General features: G+C 34.2%; 1 protein-coding gene across 1 annotated transcript in view; it reads right to left on the minus strand.

The window, feature by feature from the left end:
- Window positions 1-24,311, minus strand: part of GABRA5 (gamma-aminobutyric acid type A receptor subunit alpha5) — a 104,139-nt gene that overhangs the window by 25,026 nt on the left and 54,802 nt on the right. The window contains exon 5 of the mRNA XM_074231964.1: window positions 970-1,052. Within this exon, the coding sequence (XP_074088065.1) occupies window positions 970-1,052 (83 nt within the window). The remainder of the gene's footprint in view (window positions 1-969; window positions 1,053-24,311) is intronic.

Here is a 24,311-nt window from a genome sequence, read left to right on the forward strand (position 1 = left end):
CCTCTCCCTTTCCCTTATTTCTGATAGAGTCCCTTGCATAAAATAGTTTATTTGCATCTTTTCATTTAATTATTAGATCAATTTTTTTATCCTATCCCTTGTATCTACAGTGATGAATTAATTGCTTTTACTGAAGAATGGATAAATATTTGATGACATTGAATAGATGTCAAATTAGAGAAATATTTATTTTAGTTCAATTCTAGGAGTTGATCTTAAAAATATATAATAGTCCCTAAATCCTCCTGACTATAGAAAATACAAGGCAAAAAAATGGAGAATCCCAAGAGTGACCTGATGTTTTTAAATCAATGTTAGGTGGACTAGATTTGGTTTCTGAAGTGACTAACATTAGCAACTCAATATCCAAGTCCACTTAAAACAAATAATACAAAAACAATCATAATAACAGCAACACAAAACTGAATTCTCAGAAGGTGCTTATTCTGTTGTGAAATAAGAAGTGACCCTTGGTATTTGAGAGATATCATTTGAGTGCTCCAGAGCTCTTGTAGATCTTTCATTATTAAACACTGAAAAGCATCAAGTTATAATGGATATTGCACTTAGAATCTAAAAATCTGGGTATGTGTCCCAGTTCTGTTATTCAGCACATATGAATTTGAACTGGATATTTAAACAAACAGTCTTTTTCTATGAAATGAGAATGATCTTCCCTACCTTTCTTTAGGTTATTGTATCATGGAATTTTATGAAAGTATTTTGTAAAAGTATTAGGCAGACTTAAAGTGTACTTCCCTGCACATTATAGACATCCAAATTTTGTAAATGAGTAAATAAGACTACAAATATGTAAAAGGTAAGGTGAGAGTGAGCTAAAATATTTGCTGGAGAATGTACTTATTCATGTTCCATTAAATTTGGGGGGCAAGGAATCAAATCCACCTGAATGATCTAGGAAGCCTTCTGAGATTATGGCCATAGTTCTTACTTTCAACAAGAACTTACAACTTCCAAATTTCAGAGGACAAGCATGTGCATCCATTGGGAAGTCCTCAAGTTGCATGGGACATTCAGCAGAGATGGTCAATCTGAAAAAACAAAAGAAAGGGAAAAAATAACTTTAAATATGAGATAATATTCAGTAATTATTCTTTGTGTTTTTTTTCAGTGTTCTGATAAGTGTTCACTATTTTCACTCATTCACAACTTCTACAGTCAGCACTTTTTTTAGATTTTTTTTTTTGCAAGGCAATAGGGTTAAGTGGCTTGCCGAAGGCCATACAGCTAGGTAATTATTAAGTGTCTGAGGCTGGATTTGAACTCAGGTACTCCTGAATCCAGGGCTAGTGCTCTATCCACTTCGCCACCTAGCCACCCCTACAGTAAGCACTTTAAACAAGATTTTTCAAATGATATGGTAGTAATGCTTCATTTACTTGGGGGTCTGGTGAAAATGAGAATCAGATTAGATGACTTGATATACAATTACATTATCAACCAGCTATGGGACTTTGGCAATGTCATATAGCCTTAGTAATTGCTTACTTAAAATGGGATGATAATAATCATACTTCTTACATTTTCTCTGGTTGTTCCCTCTGCCTCTCCTTCATTTCATCATTGTGACTTCCCTGGATTCTGACTCCAAGATACAATTCAAAACGGACCTTGTTCAGGAGGCCTTTCCTAATTTTCCTTAATATTAGTGCCTTCCCTTTGATTATCTCTAATTGATCCTTTATATAAGTTGTACTGAGGTGTTTTCAAGTTGTCATTCCCTATTACATTGAACTCCTTGACAACAGAGATTGTTTTTGCCTTTCTTTATATATCCAACCCTTAGCATAGTGCCTGGCATGGAATAAAACTTATCAAATGCTTGTTGATGACACTATCTATGTTGTTGGAGGGATTAAATGAGAGTTTATATATGTGTGTGAGTGTGTGTGTGTGTGTGTGTGTGTGTGTGTGTAGTTTCTGAAATGCTGTTTAAATATTAATTATATTATTAATAATTTATGAAACTGCTCATGTTTTTTTTCTTTCTTCCAGTCATAACACCACCAAAATTGGCAGAAATACTTTATTGGGAAAAGGATGAGCATAAATAATTCTATATTTTTTAAAACAAGTATATCATATATATGATATGTTATCAATTACAGCTATAAACCATATATATACATATATATAATATCAAAATACAAAACCCATATTATTTTAAATTTATTATTTATAGCTACATGTAAAAATAGTTTTCAAAATTCATTTTTCTAAGATTTTGAGGTCCACATGGATTTTTAAAAAAAATATTTTAGTATTAACTTCTGTTTTTAAATTATCTATATTTCCCAGTACATTCAACCCTTTTCATATCCTAAAATACCATCCCTTATAACAAAGAAAGTAAAAGGTTTTCTGCAAATTTAATCAATATATTAAAAACTCTCACATTATATACAACATTTCACATCCTTTAATCATTATTACAACTACAAAGAAAGTATAGGTGTCCACTCAATATCTCTTCTTTGAACTTAAGTTTAATCATTATAATTCCATATATTTGATGTTCCTATTTTAAAAATTATATCATATTTTGTATATATGTTTCCTGATTATTTTTGCTTTACGTTTGGAGCGGTTCATATATTTGCCCTGCTTCTCTATATGCCTCATATTCATTGTTTCTTACAATGTAATTAAAATTTATATACTCCAATCTGTTTAACCTTCTCACAATTGAATGACATCTACTTTAGATCCTGCTATTAAAGTGTTAGTGCGTTAGTGCATATAGACCCTTTCTTTTTATCACTGATTTGCTTGCTATACATGCCTACCAATGACATCTCTGTATTAGCAGGCACATATGTTTTAGTCATTTTATCAGCAGAATCCTAAATGCTTTCCCAGAATGATTGAACCCACTGATAGCTCCTAATTATACACTTGTGGACCTATCTTTACAAAGCCCCTCCCACATTAACTATACCCATATATTTTTATCTTGTAAATATTCTGGGACTATAAAAGTTTATTGATTTGTATCAATAATATTGTAAGTGCTTTGGAATACTCTATCACATGTTTATCAACAATTTACAATTCCTTTGAGAATTGTTAGTTTACAAGCTTTGACCACTTTTCGATTGGGGATGTTCTTAAGATTTTGGACAGCAAAACCTTATTAGATATACTTGACAAAGGTTATATTTCTACCAGGTCTGCTGACTCTTTCTTAAAAAGTTTTCTTGTCCTATCTTATCCACCAAATTCTGTCCTGAAGTAGATTATATTCCAAAAAATTTTCAGTTTTGTGAAAAGTTACCAATGTAAATTTGCATTATATGATTCCTCCATTGAGTTCTAAATATAGAAAGTGATTCTACTTTTGAAAAATTATTAGGTTATTTTATGTAGTTTTAAAATTTCCATTCCTAGGTTTTCAAAAACAAAGGAAATTAAATGCAATAAGCTGACAGTTGAAGCTTTGAATTTAAATAGACAGTAGACTTCTAAGAGTTGAAAAAGTCTTACCAAAAGCTAGATTCTCAAATTGCTCATTTTCAGTTAAATTCTACTGTTGAAATATGAATATGCTGCATATGTGCTAAATGAGCAATTTACTATTACACAAAACCTTTGTTAGTTGCATTTTGTGACATTGTTATAGCTCAATGTATTTATGTTATAAAATATTTTTGCTATATTATTATTATATAAAATGTATTAATGTTATATTATTATAATTTATAATGTATTCATATTAGAACAGATTCCAAGCATTTTAGTCTTTAGAAATTTTAGGCATCTAATATATATGTATGTATATATATTGTTTTTAAAAAAATCACTTACCTTTATTTTTATTCACAGTCATCTTTAAAAGAAAAAACCAAACCAAAACATTCTAACCCTTCCAAACTGAATTCTCTCTTGTGAAAGAAAACAATGAAAGAAAAATTGTGACTACTTCTATCAATGCTGCTTGTATTATGTCCTATGAGTTCCTTGATTTTTTGTTTGTATTTTTTTGTTTTGTTGTCTAGTCTACAGAATGCTTTTACATTTTTTTCATCATTTGGTTTCCTATTTATGAAAATTAATTCACTTTTCTGTAGACCATGAATATGAATATATGTTTGTTTAAATGTACAAATACATACATATATATTACATATTTTTCTTTTGACTTGTATGCTCTAATTCAAATTTCTATAATTTTTTGAGTCTCTATATTTATGACCTTTTACTATTCAATGACATTCCATGACATTGATTTACCACATTTTTTCTTTTAGTATCATTCCCAGTCACTGAGATTTATTTTTTCCATTATTTTCAATATTAAAGAATGTGAATATTAACATATTACACATTATTTTTCTTTCTTTGATGTTTTTGGGGTAAAAATGGTAGTTGAGAGGTCTGAATAAAAGAGATTAACCATTTAGTCAATCAATCAACAATTATTTATTAAGTTCTCACATGAGTCAAGCAGTATTCTGATCACTGAGAATAAAGATACATTTAATAAAATAATCTCTACTTGAAATTTTCTCATATTCTTTCAATTTACTATAGAGACAGATGGGTCATTTAATAGTGTCATAAATAGTGCTATGTCTTCATAGTTTTGCCAGCATTGATACCAGGTTTTTTAATTTGAGTATACAATTTGTATTTCTCTTACTCTTTTTTTTAAAAATCAATATTTTATTTGTTTTCCAATTAATGTACAATAGTAATATGTACCCATCATTTTTTGTAAGGCTCTGAGTTCTACAATTCCACCCCCTCCTCCTTTCCTCCCCCACCACACAAGGCTGTCTGATAGTCTCTACATTGTTTCCATGACATACATTGATGTAAATTGAATGTTATAAGAGTAAACATAAGAATAAACATAACCCCCTGCAAGAAGATGAGAAGCCTCAAGAATAGAGAGAGAGAAAAAAAAATTTACTTCAGTCTGTGTTCACATTTCAATGGCTCTGTCTCTGGGGTGAGTTGCTTTCTTTATCATAAGTCCACCAGAGATGTTGCTTCAATATTTTCCCCACAGTTGTTATTATGAGATGTACTTCCACTCTATTTCATCACACTCTCACTTATTATATTCTCTCTCTCTCCTTTCATCCTGACCCTGTCCAAAAGTATGTTGAATTTGAGTACCCTCTCTCTTGATCTTCCATCTCTTCTATCACCTATTCCCCTCTTTCCTCCTTCCATTCCCCCTCATCCTGTCCCTTTCCTTCCTTCCTTCTCCAGAGTAAGACAGATTTCCTCACACTATGAAGTGTGTATGTCATTTCCTATCTGAGTCATTTCCAATGAGAATGAAGACTCACTCATTCTCCCTTGCCTTCCCCCCAACTCCATTGAAAAAGTTTTTTCCTTGACTCTTATGTGAAATCTCCCAGCTTCTTCTTCATGTCCTTTCCCTTCATCCTAGTACTTTCCTTTATCACCCATTGACTCCATCTTTTTACTATATTATACAAATATATTCTGCTCCTTCCTGTGTCCGGTATATACATATATATATATATATATATATATATATATATATATATATATATATATATATATATATATATATATATATATGCTCTTTCTAACAGCTCTTATAAATGAGGAATTTCATATGAGTTATCAATATCTTCTTCCCATGCAGGAATACAAACATTTCATCATCATCAAGTTCCTCATAGTCAGTCCCTCTCTTCCACTCCCTCTGTGGTTCACCAGAGTCCTGTACCTGGAGACTGAACTTTCTAGTCAGTTCTGGTTGTTTCCATAGGAAAGTTTGAAAGTTCCCTGTTTCATTGAAAGTCCATCTTTTGCCCTGAAAGAGGATGTTCAGTTTTGCTGGGTAGTTGATTCTTGGTTGTAAACCAAGATCTTTTGCCTTCCAGAATATCATATTCTAATCCCTACAAGCCTTAATGTAGATGCTGGCAGATCCTCTGTAATCCTGACTATGGAGCCCCCATAGTTGAACTGATTTTTTCTTGGCAGCTTTTAGAATTTTTTCTTTGATTTGGGAATTTTGGAATTTGGGTATAATATTCCTTGTAAATTTTTCTTTTGGAATATCTTTCAGGGGGTGACCAGTGACTTCTCTCAATTTCTATTTTACCCTCAGCTTCTAGGATCTCAGGGAAATTTTTCTGCATTATTTGTTGAAAAATGAAGTCTAGGCGTTTCTCCTGGTGGTGGCTTTCAGATAGCCCAATAATTCATAAATTATTTCTTCTGGATCTGTTTTTGAGGTCAGTTTTTTTCCATGAGATATTTCACATTTTCTTCTAATTTTTGGCTTTTTTGGAAGAGTTTTATTTCTTCCTGATTTCTTGCAAAGTCATCAGCTTCCTTTAGTTCCATTCTGCATTTGAAGGAATTATCTTATTTTAGATTTTTGCAAGGCAAATAGTGTCAAGTGGCTTGCCAAAGGCCACACAGCTAGCTAATTATTAAGTGTCTGAGGCCAGATTTGAACCCAGGTACTCCTGAGGAATTATTTTCTTTAGAGAGCTTTTTTATCTACTTTTCCATCTGGCCAATTCTTCTTTTTAAGACATTCTTCTCCTCATTTGCCTTTTGTTTTGCTTTTCCCATTAGGCCTAAACTGGGTTTTATCATATTATTTTCTTCAGGGTTTTTTTTTTTTTTGTATATCTTTCACCAAGCTTTTGATTTGGTTTTCATGATTTATCTTCATCATTCTCATTTCTCCTCCCAATTTTTCTTTCACCTCCCTTAATTGCTTTTCAAAGTCTTTTTTTGAGGTCATCCATAGTCTGAGCCCATTTTCTATTTCTCTTAGAGGTTTTGGATATGGAAGCTTTGGCTTTGTTGTCATCTGAATATGTATTTTGATACTCCAAGGGACTAAAGCAATTCTTTATGGTCAGATTCTTCTTTTTCTGTTGTTTACTCATTTCCTCATCCCAAGACTCATTTATAGCACTTCCAAAGCTTTGGGGCTTTTTTGTGGGGGGCACCCCACTGGGACCTTTATTCCTCCAAGGTCTTATTCTTTCTAGCCTAAGAAGATGACCACTACACTACCCTCTACCCTGAGGCTATAAGGAGAGATCCAGCTTGGTTCTTTAGTATGGAAGCCCAAACTGCAATATCTGAATATAGGCAAACTGCAGAGTCCTACCCTAGGGAGTGCATAGATCTCTGCATATCTCCCTTATCGTGTCTGGGGGTGCAGGCTGCATTCTCCCGATTCTTGTTGCAGATTCTGCGGTAGTGCTCCTCACTTGACACTCATTCTGGTGAAGCAAAGTTCTTTTACTGACCCTTCAAGCTGTTGCTGGTGATCTCTGGTCTGTACTGCTCTGGGCTGGGCTGTGCCATGGCATTTTTTCCAACCCCCAGTCCTGGTGAAACACACCTTTCCCACAAAACTTCTAAGTTATCTTGGCCTGGGAAAATGTATCACTCAATCTTTCTGTGGATTCTGTCCCTTTAAAATTTGGCTAGAGCCATCCTTGTTTTTTTGGTGGGAGTTTGAGGGGGGTCGGAATTCCCTGGAAATGCTGCCTTCACACCACCATCTTGGCTCCACTCCCATTTCTCTTACTCTTAATGATTTGGAGCATTTTTCAAATGATAGCTTATATTTTGTAATTCTTTTAAAATTTTATTCACATAGTTTGAATACTTATCTAATGTGGAAGGCCTATAGGTTTTACATTTTTGTGTATTGGATATATGAATTTTATCGCTAATATTTGCTTGAACTGTTTTTTTTTCTCATTTGGAAGTTTATCTTCTTAGTCTTTATTGATTTTTTATATGAAAACTTTTAATTAATTTCAATATGGAGGTAAGAAAATTTGAAGAAAATGGAGTAAGATAGTGTATCTCCAGCACTAGAAATATAATCTACTCTTGTTGCAAGTCACATATTGAATTACTCTTGGATTAAATTCAAACCTTGATTGTTTTTGCTAAGTATTATTGCTTTGGAACTAGGAATAGAATATATGAAAACCTATAAAAAATCTCCCATGACATCCACGTGCCTCAACATGCCTAACCATCAAAAAGATGGTGGTGATTTTGATCAATGTACAACATTTTGATCACTATATAGCATGGAAACAATGTAAAGATTATCAGATTGCCTTTTGGTGAGGGGGATGGGGAGGGAAATGAGGGTGGGGGAAAATTGTAAAATTCAACACATTACAAAAATGATAGGTAAAAAGATGGTGGTGATAATAATAACCACTTTCTTTACTCTGCTTTTGTGAGGATGAAAATATATATGTGAAGCCACATTGAAAATTGTAATGTACTATGGCAATATAAGCTCATATTATGTTCATTATTAGAAACATTTTGGAAGGAAACATTTATTACGCATATATGATGTTGTTGGCATTATCATAAGTTCTTTATAAATATTATCTCATGTAATTCTCACAATGCCCATTGATTATTTCTGTGGTTTTATATTTTACAGTTCAGGAAACAGAGACAAACAGATTAAATGATTTTCCCAGACATATGTCTAGAAAGTTTTTGAACCAGACATGAACTCAGGTCTTCCTGACTGTAGAGGAATACTCTCTCTTTTATATCACTTAGGTGCCTCAATTAACACATGCACAATAGAATTTTGAAAAAGAGGCATAGTGATTCTGGATGAGACAGTTGTGGTTTTTGTTTTAAACCAAGATGTATAGTCTAGAAAGACAAAGTTTCAGCAGAGAGATTTTTTTAAATCAAATTATAATTCAATGAAGTGTCATCCCAATTTTAAATATCTTTATAAAAATAATAACATATATTTAGTGATTTTAGATTTGCAAAGTGTTTTATCAACAACTCCATAAAATAGATAGTATAAATATTTTTATCATCATTATACAAGAAGAAATATTGTGACTCAGAAAAACCCACTGACATCCTAGTGAAGAAAAACTAAAACTAAAACTGGACTTTTAAACCTAATTTCCTGAACTAGTGCTATTTCCACTGTAAAATAGTATTTCTCTCTGAATTAAGATGCCCTTGAATCTTGAAGTAATGATGGTTAATGTCTATAAAGTACTTTGAGGTTTACATAGTTTAATCTTACAATATTTGTACCTTGTAAGATTTGAATCTGTGCGGTAATACTGATTGCCACACCTATTTTACCAGTGAGATAGGGAGAATATTACTCACTCAGGGTAGTACAGCTAGTTAGTGTGTGAGACAAGGTAGGAAATCAAATTTTCCTTACTGCAAAATCAGTATCCTATAAGTGAATTGGATGAGATTCCACACCCCCAAAAAAGAGTTAGAAAAAGGAGGAAAATGACAATGCAGAGAAGTAGGAGAAACTATTGGAAAATGATGAGGAAGCTGGGAGTGTGGGAGTGTGGGAGAAGGAAGAAGCAAAGAAGGAAGAAGAGAAAGGAAAAAAAGTAAGGACTTCTTATTACCTTAAGAAATGGTACATTTTAATGCCTTACTTCTATAGAGGTCAAACAAACTGGAACCATTAATAAGTAAAATATATTTAAATAAGTTAATTGATGACAAACCCACAGTAACCAGTTATTTGGATGAACTAGAATTATTTGATCTCTCATTACAACATATTTCTTTTACTATTTCCTTTGAATTGTCAGAGGCAGAGCTATAGAGAATATACTACTGGTCTCTGAGAAAATGAGACAGTGCATTATATGTATTTTTGGGCTAATTATTAACCAGTATAAAAATAGTGGCACTTAAAATAATTGATGGTAGAGACAGTAAAACCCCATCCATTAAATGTCACAGATGATGTTCCTATTTCCTACTTTCCTAGGTAGTACCTAGCAACTTGTGTGATATATGGGAGATTTTAATTTATATATAGACTTCATATTTGGTAATCTGGTTTCTGAATCTATCTAAGACAGAGAGGCATCACTTGTAGTTGTATTGGGTGTATTGGTGATGGTCAAAAGAGCTGGTTGAGCTAGAATGGAAATGAAAATAGAAGAGTCTCAAATCCCAGTCTAATAAATGTCTTCATTAGTTTCTGACAAGTAGTATTAAAATGTGCTGCTTATTACCAAAAAAGAGATGGGGATTGTGGAGAAGAATGCTATAAAACAATGAACCCTATCTGGGGAAAAATGGCATAGAAAAAAGAAAAATTGGGCAGAACCAAGATGACAAAGTAAAGGCAGGAACTCCTGTAAGCTCTCCCCCAAACCACTCCAATTTCCTTAAAATAATGATTCTAATCAAATTCTAGAGTGGAAGAACCAACAAAAATACTGAATGGAAGTTTTCCAGCCTAAAACAACTTGCTATATTTGTCAGAAGGGTCTGTTGTGGTGGGGTTCGAAAGGGCACTCCAAGCAACCCAGGTCATGCTTGAGCAAACTGGCTGGAAAAACAGACCACAGGGCACATGGGACCATGGCAGCAGTGGTGATTTCCAGACTTTTCAGCCCAGGGACAGTTGGGAAGATCAGCAAGGAAATTCTGCCACACCAGAATGAGAGCAGAGCCATTCCAGGTCAGGCCTCAGTACAGACACAGCCCCAGAGGACCAGGAGCAATCCTAGGGAGGGAGCCACCCGGCAGTAAACTACCCAGCAACTGCTTCCAGAGTGCTCAGTCCACCGATGGTAAGGGGTTGGGGAGATTAAAGAAGTTTATATGCTCTTCCTGAGGCAGGACTCTATTGCTTCACCCTTCACAGATCCAGGTCACAGTCACACAACAGAGTTTATTGCCTGTAACAGAGAAGAGTCTCTCCTTATGGTTCTAGAGAAGAAAGGAATGCTTGTGGTCATTCACAGACCAGAGCAGAGGCCAGGAGAGTAGTTTTAGCTTCTCATAAAATCTTGAAAGAATTGAAAACTTGCAAGTCCCTAAGGAATATCCTTGAGAATAGCTTCAAAGAACCCTCAAAAACTCCACCCTGGAAGCAGATCTCTATATTATCAGAGTTAAAAATCAAGTCAAAGACTGGGGAAATGAGCCAACAACAGAAAGAAAACAATCCAATCATAAACAATTACTATGGTCCTATGAAGGATCAAAATACATACTCAGAAGATAATAAATTTAATTTGTGTCAAGTACTCAAAAGTACTCAAAAAAGGTTTGAAAATCAAGTAAGGGTGGTAGAGTCAAGATTGGGAAGAGAAATGAGAGTGAAGTAGGAAACTCATGAAAACCAAATCACCAGTATGGTGAAGGAGATACCAAATTAACACCTTATAAAACCATTGTGGGTCGAATGGAAACTGCAGTCCACAAGGTCAATGAGGAGAGGAATGCCTTAAAAACAGAACTGACCAAACAGAAAAGGAGTTATAAAAGTTCTCTGAATAAAATAATTCCTTAAAATGTAGGAAATGTAAGGAAAGTTGATGGCTTTGTGAGAAATCAAGGAAAAAATAAAATCAAACTAAAAGAATGTGAAACTACAAGCATCTCATTGTAAAAACAGCTGATCCAGAAGAAATAATTTTAAAATTATTGGCTGAGTCATGATCAACAAAAGACCCTGGATGTCACTTTTCAAGAAATTATACCAGAAAAACTTCCCTGATATCCTAGAAGCAGAATTGAAAGAATTCAACCATCATTTCCCGGAAGAGATCCCAAAAGTACAAACTTCCAAGAATATTATAACCAAATTTCAGAATTTCCAAGTCAAGGTAAAAGTTTTGCAAGCAGGAAGAAAAAAAATTAAATTATTTTGGAGCTACAGTTAGGAAAGCACAATATTTAGCAGATTTTATATTAAGGAATCAAAGACCTTAGAATATGCTATTTCAGAAAGCAAAAGAACTTGGATTACAACCAAAAATCAAGTACTCAGAAAAGCTAAACATTCATTCAGGAGGAAAGATGGACATTCAATGAAATAGCGCACATTCAAACTTTCCTGATGAAATGATCAGAGTTGACAGAAAGCTTGATTTTCAAGTACAGAGCTCTGCATAAAGAGGGTAGATGGGAAGGATAAATCATGAGAGACTTGAAGATTCTGAACTGTTTGAATTCTTTCATGGAAAGATAGTACTGATAAATCATATGAACCTTCTCATTTATTAGGGCAATTAGAAGGAGCATATATATACACAAGGCACAGAAAGAAGTTGAATTTGAAGGTATAATATATTAAAAAGATGGAGTTATGGGGTGGGGAAAGGAATGTCCTGGGAGAAAGGGAAAGGAAAAGTAGAATGGAAGCAACTTATTTCACACAAAAGAGTCAAGAAAAAGCTTATGCAATTGAGTGGAAAAGGGGGAAGGGGAGGGAGAGTGAGTGAGTCTTACTCTCATTGGAGTTGGCTCAGAGAGGGAATAGCAGAAACACTAAATTGAGTGTACAAATCTATCTTACCATATAGGAAAATTGAAGAGGAAAGAGAAGGGAGAAAGCATCCAGGAGTGGTTGGGTGAGTGGAGGTGTAGGTGTAGGTATAGTATCACTGGTATAGGTAATAGAAGGGAGGGAATATCATGGGAGAGGGTAGTCAAATGTGACACATCCCTTTTGTTGTGGAACAGGATGAAAGTAGATAGAGAATAGAATAAATGGAGTGTGGAGAAGAATAGGATGGAAGGAAATACAATTAGCAATGTCAACTGTGGGGGTAAAATATTAAAACAAGTTTCTCTGATAAAGACATCATTTATCAAGCATAGAGAACAGAGTCTAATATGTAAAAAATAACCTTTCACCAACTGATAAATGATCAGAAATATGAACAGTTTTCAGATGAGGTTATCAATGCAATCCATTTACATATATACTTAAATTAAATATTAATGTATTAAATGTATTATTAATTAAATTATTTAAATTAAATATATAATAGAAATGAAATATACCAAATATTGTAATAAAATGTAATATTAAAATATTAAATATATGTATTTGAAATGTCCTACCACACAATTGAAAGGAGAAATGCAGACTGGAGAAATTCTGAGGTACTACCTTGTACCTATTGGATTGCTTAATAGGACAAAATGACAGTTGTTGGAAGGAATGTGGGGAACTTGAGCCATTGATGAACTGTTGGAGGAGTTGTAAAATGATTCAAAAATTCCATAGAGCAATTTGGAACTATGCCCAAAGGATTATAAAACCATGCAATTTGGACCAGCACCACTATTAGGTCTATGTTCCAAAAGAGATGAAATAAGCAAACAAAAGAATCTATATGTATATGGATATTTATAGCAGTTCTCTTCTAGGGAGCTGGAGATTGAGGAGATGGGGTTGGGGAATGACTGAACAAATTGTGGCCATGTGATTGAGATGAAATGCTGTTGCATTATATGAAATGATGAACAGGATGCTCTCAGTAAAAAATTTACATGAATAGATGCAATGGGAAATGTACCTGATATAAAGTAACAGCAACATTGCAGTATGATCAGCTATGAATAATCCACCTTTTCTCAGCAGTACTTTGATACAAGAGAATTCTTTTTTATTTATCTTTATTTTTGTACAAATGATATTTTTAATACATTATTAAAATATTCTTGTTTGAATAAACATAATACCCCCTCCCCCCAAAAATAGAGACCTGCATGAGCAATAAAGGAAAGAGAAAAAATTAAAATAATAATAATAATTAATAATAATAATAGATGCAGCAAGGTGGTGCAGTGGATGGAACACTGGCTCTGGCACCCCAGGTGTCAGGAGCACCCGAGTCCAAATATGACCCCAGACACCCAATAATCACCTAGATGTGTGACCCAGGCCAGCCACCCCAACCACATTGCCCTGCAAAAAACAAAAAAAAAAAGACCCAAAATAGAATAATAATGATAGTAGGGGCAGCCAGATGGCACAGCAGACAGAGCACTGGCCCTGGAACCAGGAGCAACCAGGTCCAAATCCAGTCTCAGACACCCAACAATGACCCAGCTGTTTGGCTGGAGGCAAGCCCCGGAGGCAGGCCACCCAGCCCCATTTGCCCTGCAACCCCCAGCAAAAAAATAATAACAAAAATGTCCTTCAGACTGTGTTCCAACTACTACAGCTCTGTCAAGGGTGGATCACATTCTTTATGATAAGTCCATCACAAAAGCTACTTCAATATTTTTCCACCATTGCCATTGTTGATTGCAACTCCCTCCATTTGTACTTCCACACTACCATATACTATATTTTCTCTCTGCTCTCACTCTGTCCATCTTCTTAAATGTGCTGTAGGGTAGCTAAGTGGCACAGCAGACAAATCCCTTCTGGGGCCAAGAGGCCCTGAGACCACATACCACCCCTTAGGCCCAGCAGCCACCTGGCCCTATGGTCCCGGACAGGCCATCCAATCACAGCCCCTTGCAAGAAGTAAAAAAGAAAATGTGTTATATCTGCCCATTCTACCCCCACAGGCCATCCTCTCCTCCATCACTCACATCCCCCCCCTTCCCCTGGTCCCCTTCTCACATTCTTACTCTGGATGTCTATATCCCATTGAGTATATATATATATATATATATATATGCTGTTTCCTCTCCTAGCCACCTCTGATGAGAGCAAAGGTTCCTTCATTCCCCCTTCTATATCACCGCAATAGCTCATTGTAATAAAAAAATCTTATTATGTGAAATATCTTAGCCTATTCCACCTCTCGTTTCTCTTACTCCATTACCTTTCCCTTTTAGCCATTGACTCCATTTTTACCCTATATTATATCTTCAAATAATAGCTCTCTCTCCTGTGCTTCATCTATAAAAGCTCCTTCTACCTACTCTATTAAATGGGAAGGTTAATATGAGTATTATCAGTATCATTTTTCTATGCAGGAATACATGTAGTTCATCATCAATAAGTCCCTCATATTTTACCTTTCTCCTCCACTCTCTATGTTTCACCTGAGTCTTGTATTGGAAGATCATACTTTCTGTTCAGCTCAGCCCATTCCAACAGGAACATTTGAAATTCCTCTGGTTCATTGAAAGTCCATCTTTTTCCCTGGAAGAGGACATTCAGTTTTCTGGGAGTTGATTTTCGATTGCATTCTGAACTTTTTTGCCTTCTAGAATATTATATTCCAAGCCCCACGAGCTTTTAATGTAATTGCTGCTAAGTCCTATATGATCCTGACTGCATCTTCATGATATTTGAATTGTGTCCTTCTGGCTCCTTGAAATATATTCTCTTTGACTTGGAAGTTCTGGAACTTGGCTGTAATATTCCTGGGGGTTGTTTTTTTTTTTTTTTTTGGATCTCTTTCTTGGAGAGATCGGTGGATACTCTCAATTTCTATTTTGCCCTCTTCTTCTAGAATATCAGGGCAATTTTCCTGTAGTAATTTTTTGAAAATGATGTCAAGGCTCTTTTCCTGGTCATGACTTTCAGGTATTCCAATAATTTTTAAATTATCTTTCTTGAATCTGTTTTCCATATCAGTTGTTTTTTCAATGAGATTTTTCACATTTTCCTATAATTTTTCATTCTTTTGTCTTTGAAGTATTGTGTCTTGATTCTTCATATAGTTAGCAGCCTCTTTTAGTTCCATTCTACATCTGAAGAATTTGTTTTCCTCAGAGAGCTTTCTTATTTCTTTTTACATCTAACCAATTCTTCTTTTTAAAGCGTTCTTCTCTGCAATAATTTTTTGAAACATTTTATCCATTTGGCCTATGCTGGTTTTTAAAGTGTTATTTTCTTCAGTATGTTTTTGGATCTCCTTGACTAAGCTGCTGACTTCTTTTTCATGTTTTTTCCTGCATCTCTCTCATTTCTTTTCCCAGTTTTTCTTCTATCTCCCTCACTAGGTTTTCCAAGTCTTTTTTGAGCTCTGTCATAGACTGAGCTCAATTTCTATTTGGAGTCTTTAGATGCAGGAGCTTGTGCTTCCTCATCTTCAGATTGAGTATTTTGATCCTTCTTGGGATCATAGACAAAGTATTTCTCAATGGTGTTCCTCCTTTTTCCTCTGCTTATTCATTTCTCCAGTCTGTGCCTGGTTTTGGGGTGATTCCTGAGATTTTGAATATTATTTGGACACCTCCCCCCGCACAAGGATCTCCATGTGTGAGACTCTGTCTTCCCTCCTAGTCTATGAATGACCACAAGTTCACTCCTCTGCCATGGGGCTAAGGTGGGGGGGGGGGGGCTGCTGTTCTATAGGGGGCCTAGACTGCAATCAGGATCTGAATGTGATCAGAGACCAAGAGTCCTGTTCCAGGGACAGAGGACAGACCTCCACATTCTCTCTCCACTCCCCTACCTAGGCTCAGCACTCATGCCTGGTGGCTCCTGCTTACAGGCTCCACTTGTTTCCAGGTCCTGGTGGCCACCTGCTCACTGAGTGCCCTGAGGGCTGGGCTTCATGCACTTGCTCTGGCAGAGCCCCCCCCCCCCCCAGTTGATTCCCAAAGTTCTGTTTGGTGCTCCCTGGGATGTAGATAAGGAAACTGTCCCTGCTGCCTTGAGCTATGGCTCCCAGGCACTCTGGGGCTGCCTCCAGGAGGCTGAAGTTCCTTCACTCTGGTGGCCACTCCTCTAACACCATGGAGAAGAGCCTTTCTGCTTTTCCCCAGGTTACCTTGGACTGGAGAATTGCCTCACTGGAACCCTCTGTGGGTTTTGTCTCTCAAAAATTCAGTTAGAGTCCTTATTTTATAAGTTTGGAAATAACAGAGAGAAAGCACCTAAGAGAGCATACTCTCCTGTTGCCATCTTGGTTCTACTCCCTGATCCAAGAGAATACTAAAGAACTTTTTATAAAGTATGCTAACCATTCAAAAGATGGTATATGAATACAGACTGAAGCATGCTTTTTTCCCATTTTATTTTTCTTGAGGCTTCTATTTCTGGGGGCGGGGCTTATGCTTATTTTTACATGACTAGTGAAGTAATGTTTTTCATGGCTACACAGTTTTAATATGCTCCAAGTAACTTGCTTTCTCAATGAGAGAGAGATGGAGGAAGGAAGTGTATTTGGAACTTAAGTTTTTGGAAATAAATGTTGAAGTTTTCTTTTGCATGTAGATGGGAGAAAAAATCAAAAATAGTTGTAAAAAAAAGAAAAGAAAAATATGGTCTGTACAAATTCAATCCTTAATAGCTTAAAACTGCATTAAGGCTTTTGGAATACCCTTTGTGTGATTTTTCAAAATGTTGTAATTTTAAAAATTATGAGGCAAATTCTCTAAATTTTCTCTTTTTCTACTTATATAATTAGTACTTCATCATATATAAAAAGATATTTTACTTAAATTTTTCCTGAATGATACTATATATTTCAAAAAAATCTTCCAACTAAAATGTTCATCTTAGTGTATGGGATATTTATATTTTAATTTCTTGAAAAGAACTTCAGAAAGGGACATTTCCCTCTATTAATGGCAAAAATTCATTTTTTTAATAAAATTGTTGAAAAGTAATCAAAGCACAATATGAACTATGTGAATACAAAATTTCATTGCTACTTCCATTTGTATAATGATATTCAAATGCTGTTTTTATCACACATATGTATAATAAGTTGTGAATGGCAGTCATATATTTTTGATGAGGAGAGTTCTAAAAATTATTAAGCAGCCATTGCATTGGTTATTACTAACCATTTCTAGGTGCAAGGATTTCTAGGTGTAAGTGATAGAGACATTATTTCCTGATTTCTGAAGCCCTTACATGATTTTCTTTCTGCTGAGGAGCAAAGTAATTTTGTGGAAAGAATATTATACCTGGAACACAGGAAACCTTAGCCATAGGCCTAGCCTTGATGCTATAAAGGCTCTGGCAGGTAGCCTAAAATTACTGTGTTTTACCATCTGTAAAACAGCGATAATAATAGCTGTTTCCCTCTTAGGGAAGTTCAAGAGATAAAATTAGATAATAGTAGCATGTGGAGTTAAATACATTACCTTTAGTAGCAAAGATAAGATTAAACCCCTGTTGACTCATTGTCTAATATTTATTTTTTAGGATGACACTTTCAACTTATAAAGGTTGTTATATGAAAAAATAATGTTAATTTTTCACTTGCATTGTAATGAGTGTACAAAAATGAATTAATAGTTATTCATTCATGTTCTCTTATTTAGACTGTATTAAATTCCTTAAAAGAAAATATTCAAAAAATACTCATTGAATGAATATATTTGTATCATATCAATATGGTATCAAGGCTGTTTCAGAATACAGAAAACTATTTCATGAATGTATACATATATATTTGATTTATTTAAATTGGGATGGTAGTTTATGAATGAATATAATGCATATGTTTATGTATGTGTGTATTTATATTAGTAAACACAAATATATTTGTCATAAATGAAGGTATATGAATCAGAGAGGCAAGATTATGCAGAAGACTCCAAACTTTTTAATCACACTTTTATCAGTAAGAATATAATTAGAATTTGTCTATTTACTCATTTACAATTTATATATTCTACTGTTCTATAAATTATGTAGAAAAGTTATACAAAATATAATTTTTTTAAAAGATGAGATAAATATAAAATGACACTTTATCTTATAGTCTATAGGGAGGCACTGGACTTTATTAAGTAGTAATCTGGCTATGTCTATGATTTAAGCAATGTGGAGGATGGAATAAGAGAAAGAAAAAGTGATTTCCTGGGACAGAGTCAAGATAGAAAGTACTTATCTGAGTACTTCTTCTCAACATTCCCCTCCAAACAACTTTAAAATAATGATTCAATTTGAATTCTGGGGTGGAAGAGTTAACCAAAAATCTTTGAGACATTGCTGAAGCACAAGACAACTTATAAAGTTTGAAAGAAAAACCTTATTATGGGATGACCCAAAATCTATGTGGATGAAAAAGAAATGGTGGGACAAGCTGTTGTTGACAGAAATATCAGCTTCAGGGGTTTTCAAGCCAGGGGCTCTGGGGACTGGTCAGAAGGAGATAATAGAAAACCAAAGTGTTAGCACTTTATTAAATTCTAAAAACTGTTTGACCACTCCATTGTGAATACCCACTTCTGACTCATAGTTCAAGCACTTTCAGTCAAGAGGAAAAAAGAAGCCATGAAAGCTAGTTATTTTCTTTTGGGCACAAGGGATTAGGGGCCCTGAGGAACAATAATGTCCCTCTTCCCAAGGGAACAGAGACCCTGAGGAGCTTAAAAAATCAGAGTTTAGACCAGGAGAATTGTTGCTATACATATCACCAGATCACAGAATCTTGGAAACACAAAAATATTCCAGATTCCCAGAACCAGATCTGAAAATAGCAGTACAAAAAAAAATCTGAAGCTTGAAACACCCCACCCCACCACCTCCAAGAGGGGAATAGAACCTATCTTTCACATAAAGTTCAAAATCAAGAAATAGGGTAGAAAATGAGCAAGCAACAAGAAGATGAAATCAACCAACATAAAAAGCTAGAATGGTGACAGGGATATCAGATGCAAATTCAGAAGAAGGCAATGCAGTCTAAACAGCTAAAATATTTTGGGTAGTATAATAATTCTTAAATTCTCTTTCTTTGAATTGTTTCCAGATCATTTTATTTTCCAATGGGATTATTCATTTTGTCTATTTTCATTCTTTTTATTTTGTTTTATTGTTTGTCAGATTTACTGTGATATGTTTGGGCAAAACAACTAATAATTTATTTAATTTCAAATTCATTGGTGGTATATTCACCCTTTCAATTTTTGATACTAGCAATGTGATATTCAGCTATAATACATGGTACCTTCATAAAAACTGACCATTGGTTAAATTGATTTGAAAGATATGTCATTGGTTAATTTAATTAAAAAAGAAGAGAACCAAATTACAAATATGTTTATGATACCTAAACCAGGGTAAAAGCAAAAAGAAAACTATACACTAATTTCTTTAATAAATAGCAATATGAAAAATTAAAATAAATACAAGCTAGGAGATTACAGCACTAAGCCCAAATATCATATATTATGAACAGGGTGACTGGCTCAATATTAGAAAAGTTATCAGCATAAATGACCATATCAATATTCAAAACAATAAAGACCATTTGATTGTATTTATAGATGCAGAAAATCTTTAATAAAATATATTCCTATTAAAACACTAAAAAGCCAAGGAATCAATGGAGCCTATTTTAAATAAGTAGTATTTACCTAAAAGCAAGACCAAACATTGTCTGTATTAATGATAAAGTTGAATTCTTAATAGAAGATCAGAGGTAAAGCAACGGTGCCCATTATCACAACTACTATTCAATATGGTACTAAAAATGCTCATTAGAGCAATAAAACAAGAAAAAGAAATTAGAGGAAAATTATATAATGAGGAAACAAAATTAGCACATTTTGCAGATGATTTGATAGTATGCTAAAAGAATTCTAGAGAATCAACTAAAAACTAATAAAAACAATTAATAATTTTAGCAAAGTTATAGGTTATAAAATAAAGCTACATAAATCTGTGCCATTTCTTTATGCTACCAATAAAACCCAGCATCAAAAGATAGAAAGAGAAATTCCATTTAAAATAGCTATAGAGGATATAAAATACTTGGGAGTCCACCTGTCAAGAAAAACTCAGGATTATATGACACAATCACTAAAGTCTTATCACATAAAAATGAGATATAAACATTGGAGAAATATTAAATGCTCATTTGCAGACTGAGACAATATAATAAAAATGAGAATTATACTCAAGTAAACATTTATTTAGTACCATACCAACCAAATTACCAAAGAATTATTTTATAGAGCTATAAAAACAAAAATAAAATTCATCTGGAAGAACACTTGTCAAGAATATCAAGGCATTCATTGAAAAAAAATGTGAAGAAAGGTGGCCTAGCAGTGCCACCTATGAAATTATATTAAAAAGCACTAATCATCATAACAATCTGGTACTAGTCAAGAAATAGAGTTATGATTTAATAGCCTGGAATAGATATATAATACACAATAATTAGTAATATAGTCTTTGATTAAACCCAAGGATACATGCCTTAAGGCAAGAGTACTCTGACAAAAATTGTTGAGAAAACTAAAAAGTTTGGTGAAGATCAGGCATAAACCAACAACTCACAATAAATGAATAACTAATTGAAGTCATAAAGGATGATAAAATAAATAAATTAAGGGAAGTTGGAAAAATGTTTCTGTCAAATTAAATCTAAGGATGACCTTATGACCAAATAGGAGATTGAGATGATCATGGGAAGTAAAATAAATAATTTTAATTGCATAAACTTAAAAACTTTTGTACAAACCAAACCAATGCAGCTAATATTGAAAGAGAACAGGAAATTGGGAGAAATTTCATAGCACATTTCTCTGATAAAAGCCTTAATTCTCCAAAATATAGGAAACTAAGTCAAATTTACAATATTTCCCAAGTAATAAATGGTCAAAGAATGTAAACAATTTTCAGAAGAAAAAATCAGAGCTATCAAGAGTCACATGAAAAGAGCTTTAAATTGCTATTAATTAGAGAAATGGAAATTAAAACAATTCTGAGGTTCTACTTCATGCTTATCACCTGTCAAGTCCTACATGACAGAAAAGAAAAACGGAAAGTGTTGAAAAATTGGAATACTAATGCACAGATGGTGGAGTTGTCTGTCCCAACTTCTGTAGGAAAATTTGAAATTATGTCTAAAGAGTTATAAAACTGTATGTACTCTTTGACAGAGCAATACTAGAACTAATTTTGTACCCTAAAGAGATTAAGAAAAGGGGAAATGATCTATTTACAAAAATATTTATAGTAGGTCTTAATCTGGTAGAAAATAATTGAAAATCAAGGGAAATTCACCAATTTAGTAATGGCTGAACAATTTGTGGTACATGACTATGATGATTCCATTTTTTAAAAGAAATGATGAGCAGGAAGGTTTCAGAAAAACCAGTGAAGATTTAGATGACCTGATGTAAAGTGAAATGAGCAAAACTAGGAGAACATTGCATACTTTAATACCAATATTTTGTTGATGATCATCTCTGAAATTCAGCTACTGTGATGAAGACAGTAGTGATCCATGACAATTCCAAAGAATTCAAGAAGAAAAATGGTCACTTGAATGTAGGCAACTGGAAGAATATTGAACATGGGTTCCTTCAACAGAAGTAAAAATTTCTAAGAAAGGTTAGTTTGAGGCAAAAAATAATGTAATGAAATTTGAGATACAGATGAAAGTTCATCCATGACTTTTAAATTACCTTATTCCACCCCCCAAAAATATAAATAATGAAGGACAAGATTCCTACTCACTTGACATTGCTCAAAACTCATAATTTGCCTTCTGAGGGGCCTACAGCAACTTCAAAATGTCATGGGAGGAAAAAGATAGAGCGTTAGGAGAAGGGAGAGTAGAAGTTTCCAATAGCACTTGTGAAACTACTATTATTGATTCCAGGGCACAGATAAAGTCATAACTACCCTGACAGTTGAATGAGTAACTCAGAAGGACTAGAGATGAGGGAAAGGAGGGGAGTGTTAGGAGTATATATGGTTCCATTGGAAAGAAATCCTGGTTGGCTATTATCTATCTTCTTAGCATCAGATTGGTAAGGCAATGAGATGACTCAGTGGATAAAACTGTGTACTTGGAGTAAGAAAGACGAGTTCTAATCCAGCCTCAGACCCTTACTAGCTGGGTGCCTCTGGGCAAATCACTTAATCTCTTTTTGCCTCTGGAAAATAAAATGGCACACCATTCTATTATCCTTGCCAAGAAAAATCCATGGACAATATCATTTTAATATGGTTCACAGGGTCTCAAAGATTTGGACATGCCTGAAAAACAAATTATTGAACCCTTAGAGTCTTACTATACCCATACAGTTCCCCACTTTAGAGACAAGTTGGCATAGTACATAGAGAAATGGTCTTGGGAGTCAAATGAAAGATCAGGCTTCTAGTTCTGAACCTGAAATGTAATCACTTTGTGATCATGTGAAAATAAGACACCTGTCTCTATAGCTAGATAATCCTCTATGATTCTAAGTTACAGACAGATTGCCAGTCAATTTTGGTGAAGGTGCTTTCCACAAGTGAAGTTCCTTCTTCCAGTGAAGTCTTTTATCTGACAAAAACACAAATATTTTCTACATATACACATGTATACTCTTAAATATGTCAACTGTCATGGTAGTTACCAGATATGACTGAATTGTCATGATAGATGAAAAGGTAAATATACCACATTAAGATAGGATCACAGGTGACTCCACATGGTTATAGTGTGAGAAATTTCATTTCTTATCATAGCTCAGATATCTTCAGTGACTTTTGATTACATGCCAAAAATGACTATACACTTTCTTTTGGCAATCAAGACCTTTCATAATTTAGTACCAATATAACAACTTTTCCTCTCATTTACATGTCTATCACATAAACTTTTATCAAGTCAAATTCATCCAGTCATCAGCTTACAAATATATTCTTATATTTCCTGCCTTTGTGCCATCCTCTAAACTTGAAATATGCAATCTTCTTTCCTCCTGCTACCTACACTCTGCCTTTTGCCATGATAATTCATCTTTTAAAGCAGGATTCAAATATAGTTCCTTTGATTGCAAAGTCAACACTATTTTCAAACTGGGTTTATTAAGTAGAGTGTTATATAGCAACTCAAAGAAAAGTAAAAAATATATGGGTTCAAATTCCACCTCTGACATGTATGAACAGTTTTAACTGAGCAAATCATCACTTAGCTCCAAAGGGTCCCAATTTCATTCTCTGATAAACAAGGATAATACCATCTATAAGGCCTATTCTATTGGACAGTTGTGTAGCTCAAATATGAGAATTTATGTAATGTATTTTGAAAACCTTTAAATGCTAAAGAAATGTCAGTTACTAATGTTCATTATACATACTCTGAAGTTTTCAAGCCCTGGACATGACAAACATTTTCTTGATAAAACCATGAAGAAGACTATGTCTCTCCCCTCAACACATTGTCATATGCATAAGTGGCAGATATCCTGCCTATACCATAACTCTAAATGATCACAGGGGTCTAGGGGTATTTAGGGAGAAGTAGCACTTCTGGTATGAGGTCTTGCCAAGACCCTTTCATGACTATTCATCCACTTTTGGTGTCCACTTGATTCACCCAATTCTTATCTGTAACTCCAAGAAACTATATTATGTACAATGGTCACACATTGGTAAACTATCTTGTCAGATGAATTATATTGAGTTGAGAATAACTAACTGTTCTCAAAGTTGTGACATCTACCCTAAGTATGGGAAGATTTTTTCTGGATATATGGATGGATGAGGACAATTTGTTCCAATGTCCATGAAGGTAGCTGAAGAAATTGCTGAGAAGTGCTTAAAGCTTGTCAGGAACCAAAGACATCAAGACCATTCACTGTATACTGTGCCACCATCACTAGTTATC

Source organism: Macrotis lagotis, chromosome 1 (assembly GCF_037893015.1).
Source record: "Macrotis lagotis isolate mMagLag1 chromosome 1, bilby.v1.9.chrom.fasta, whole genome shotgun sequence".
NCBI lineage: Eukaryota > Metazoa > Chordata > Mammalia > Peramelemorphia > Peramelidae > Macrotis > Macrotis lagotis.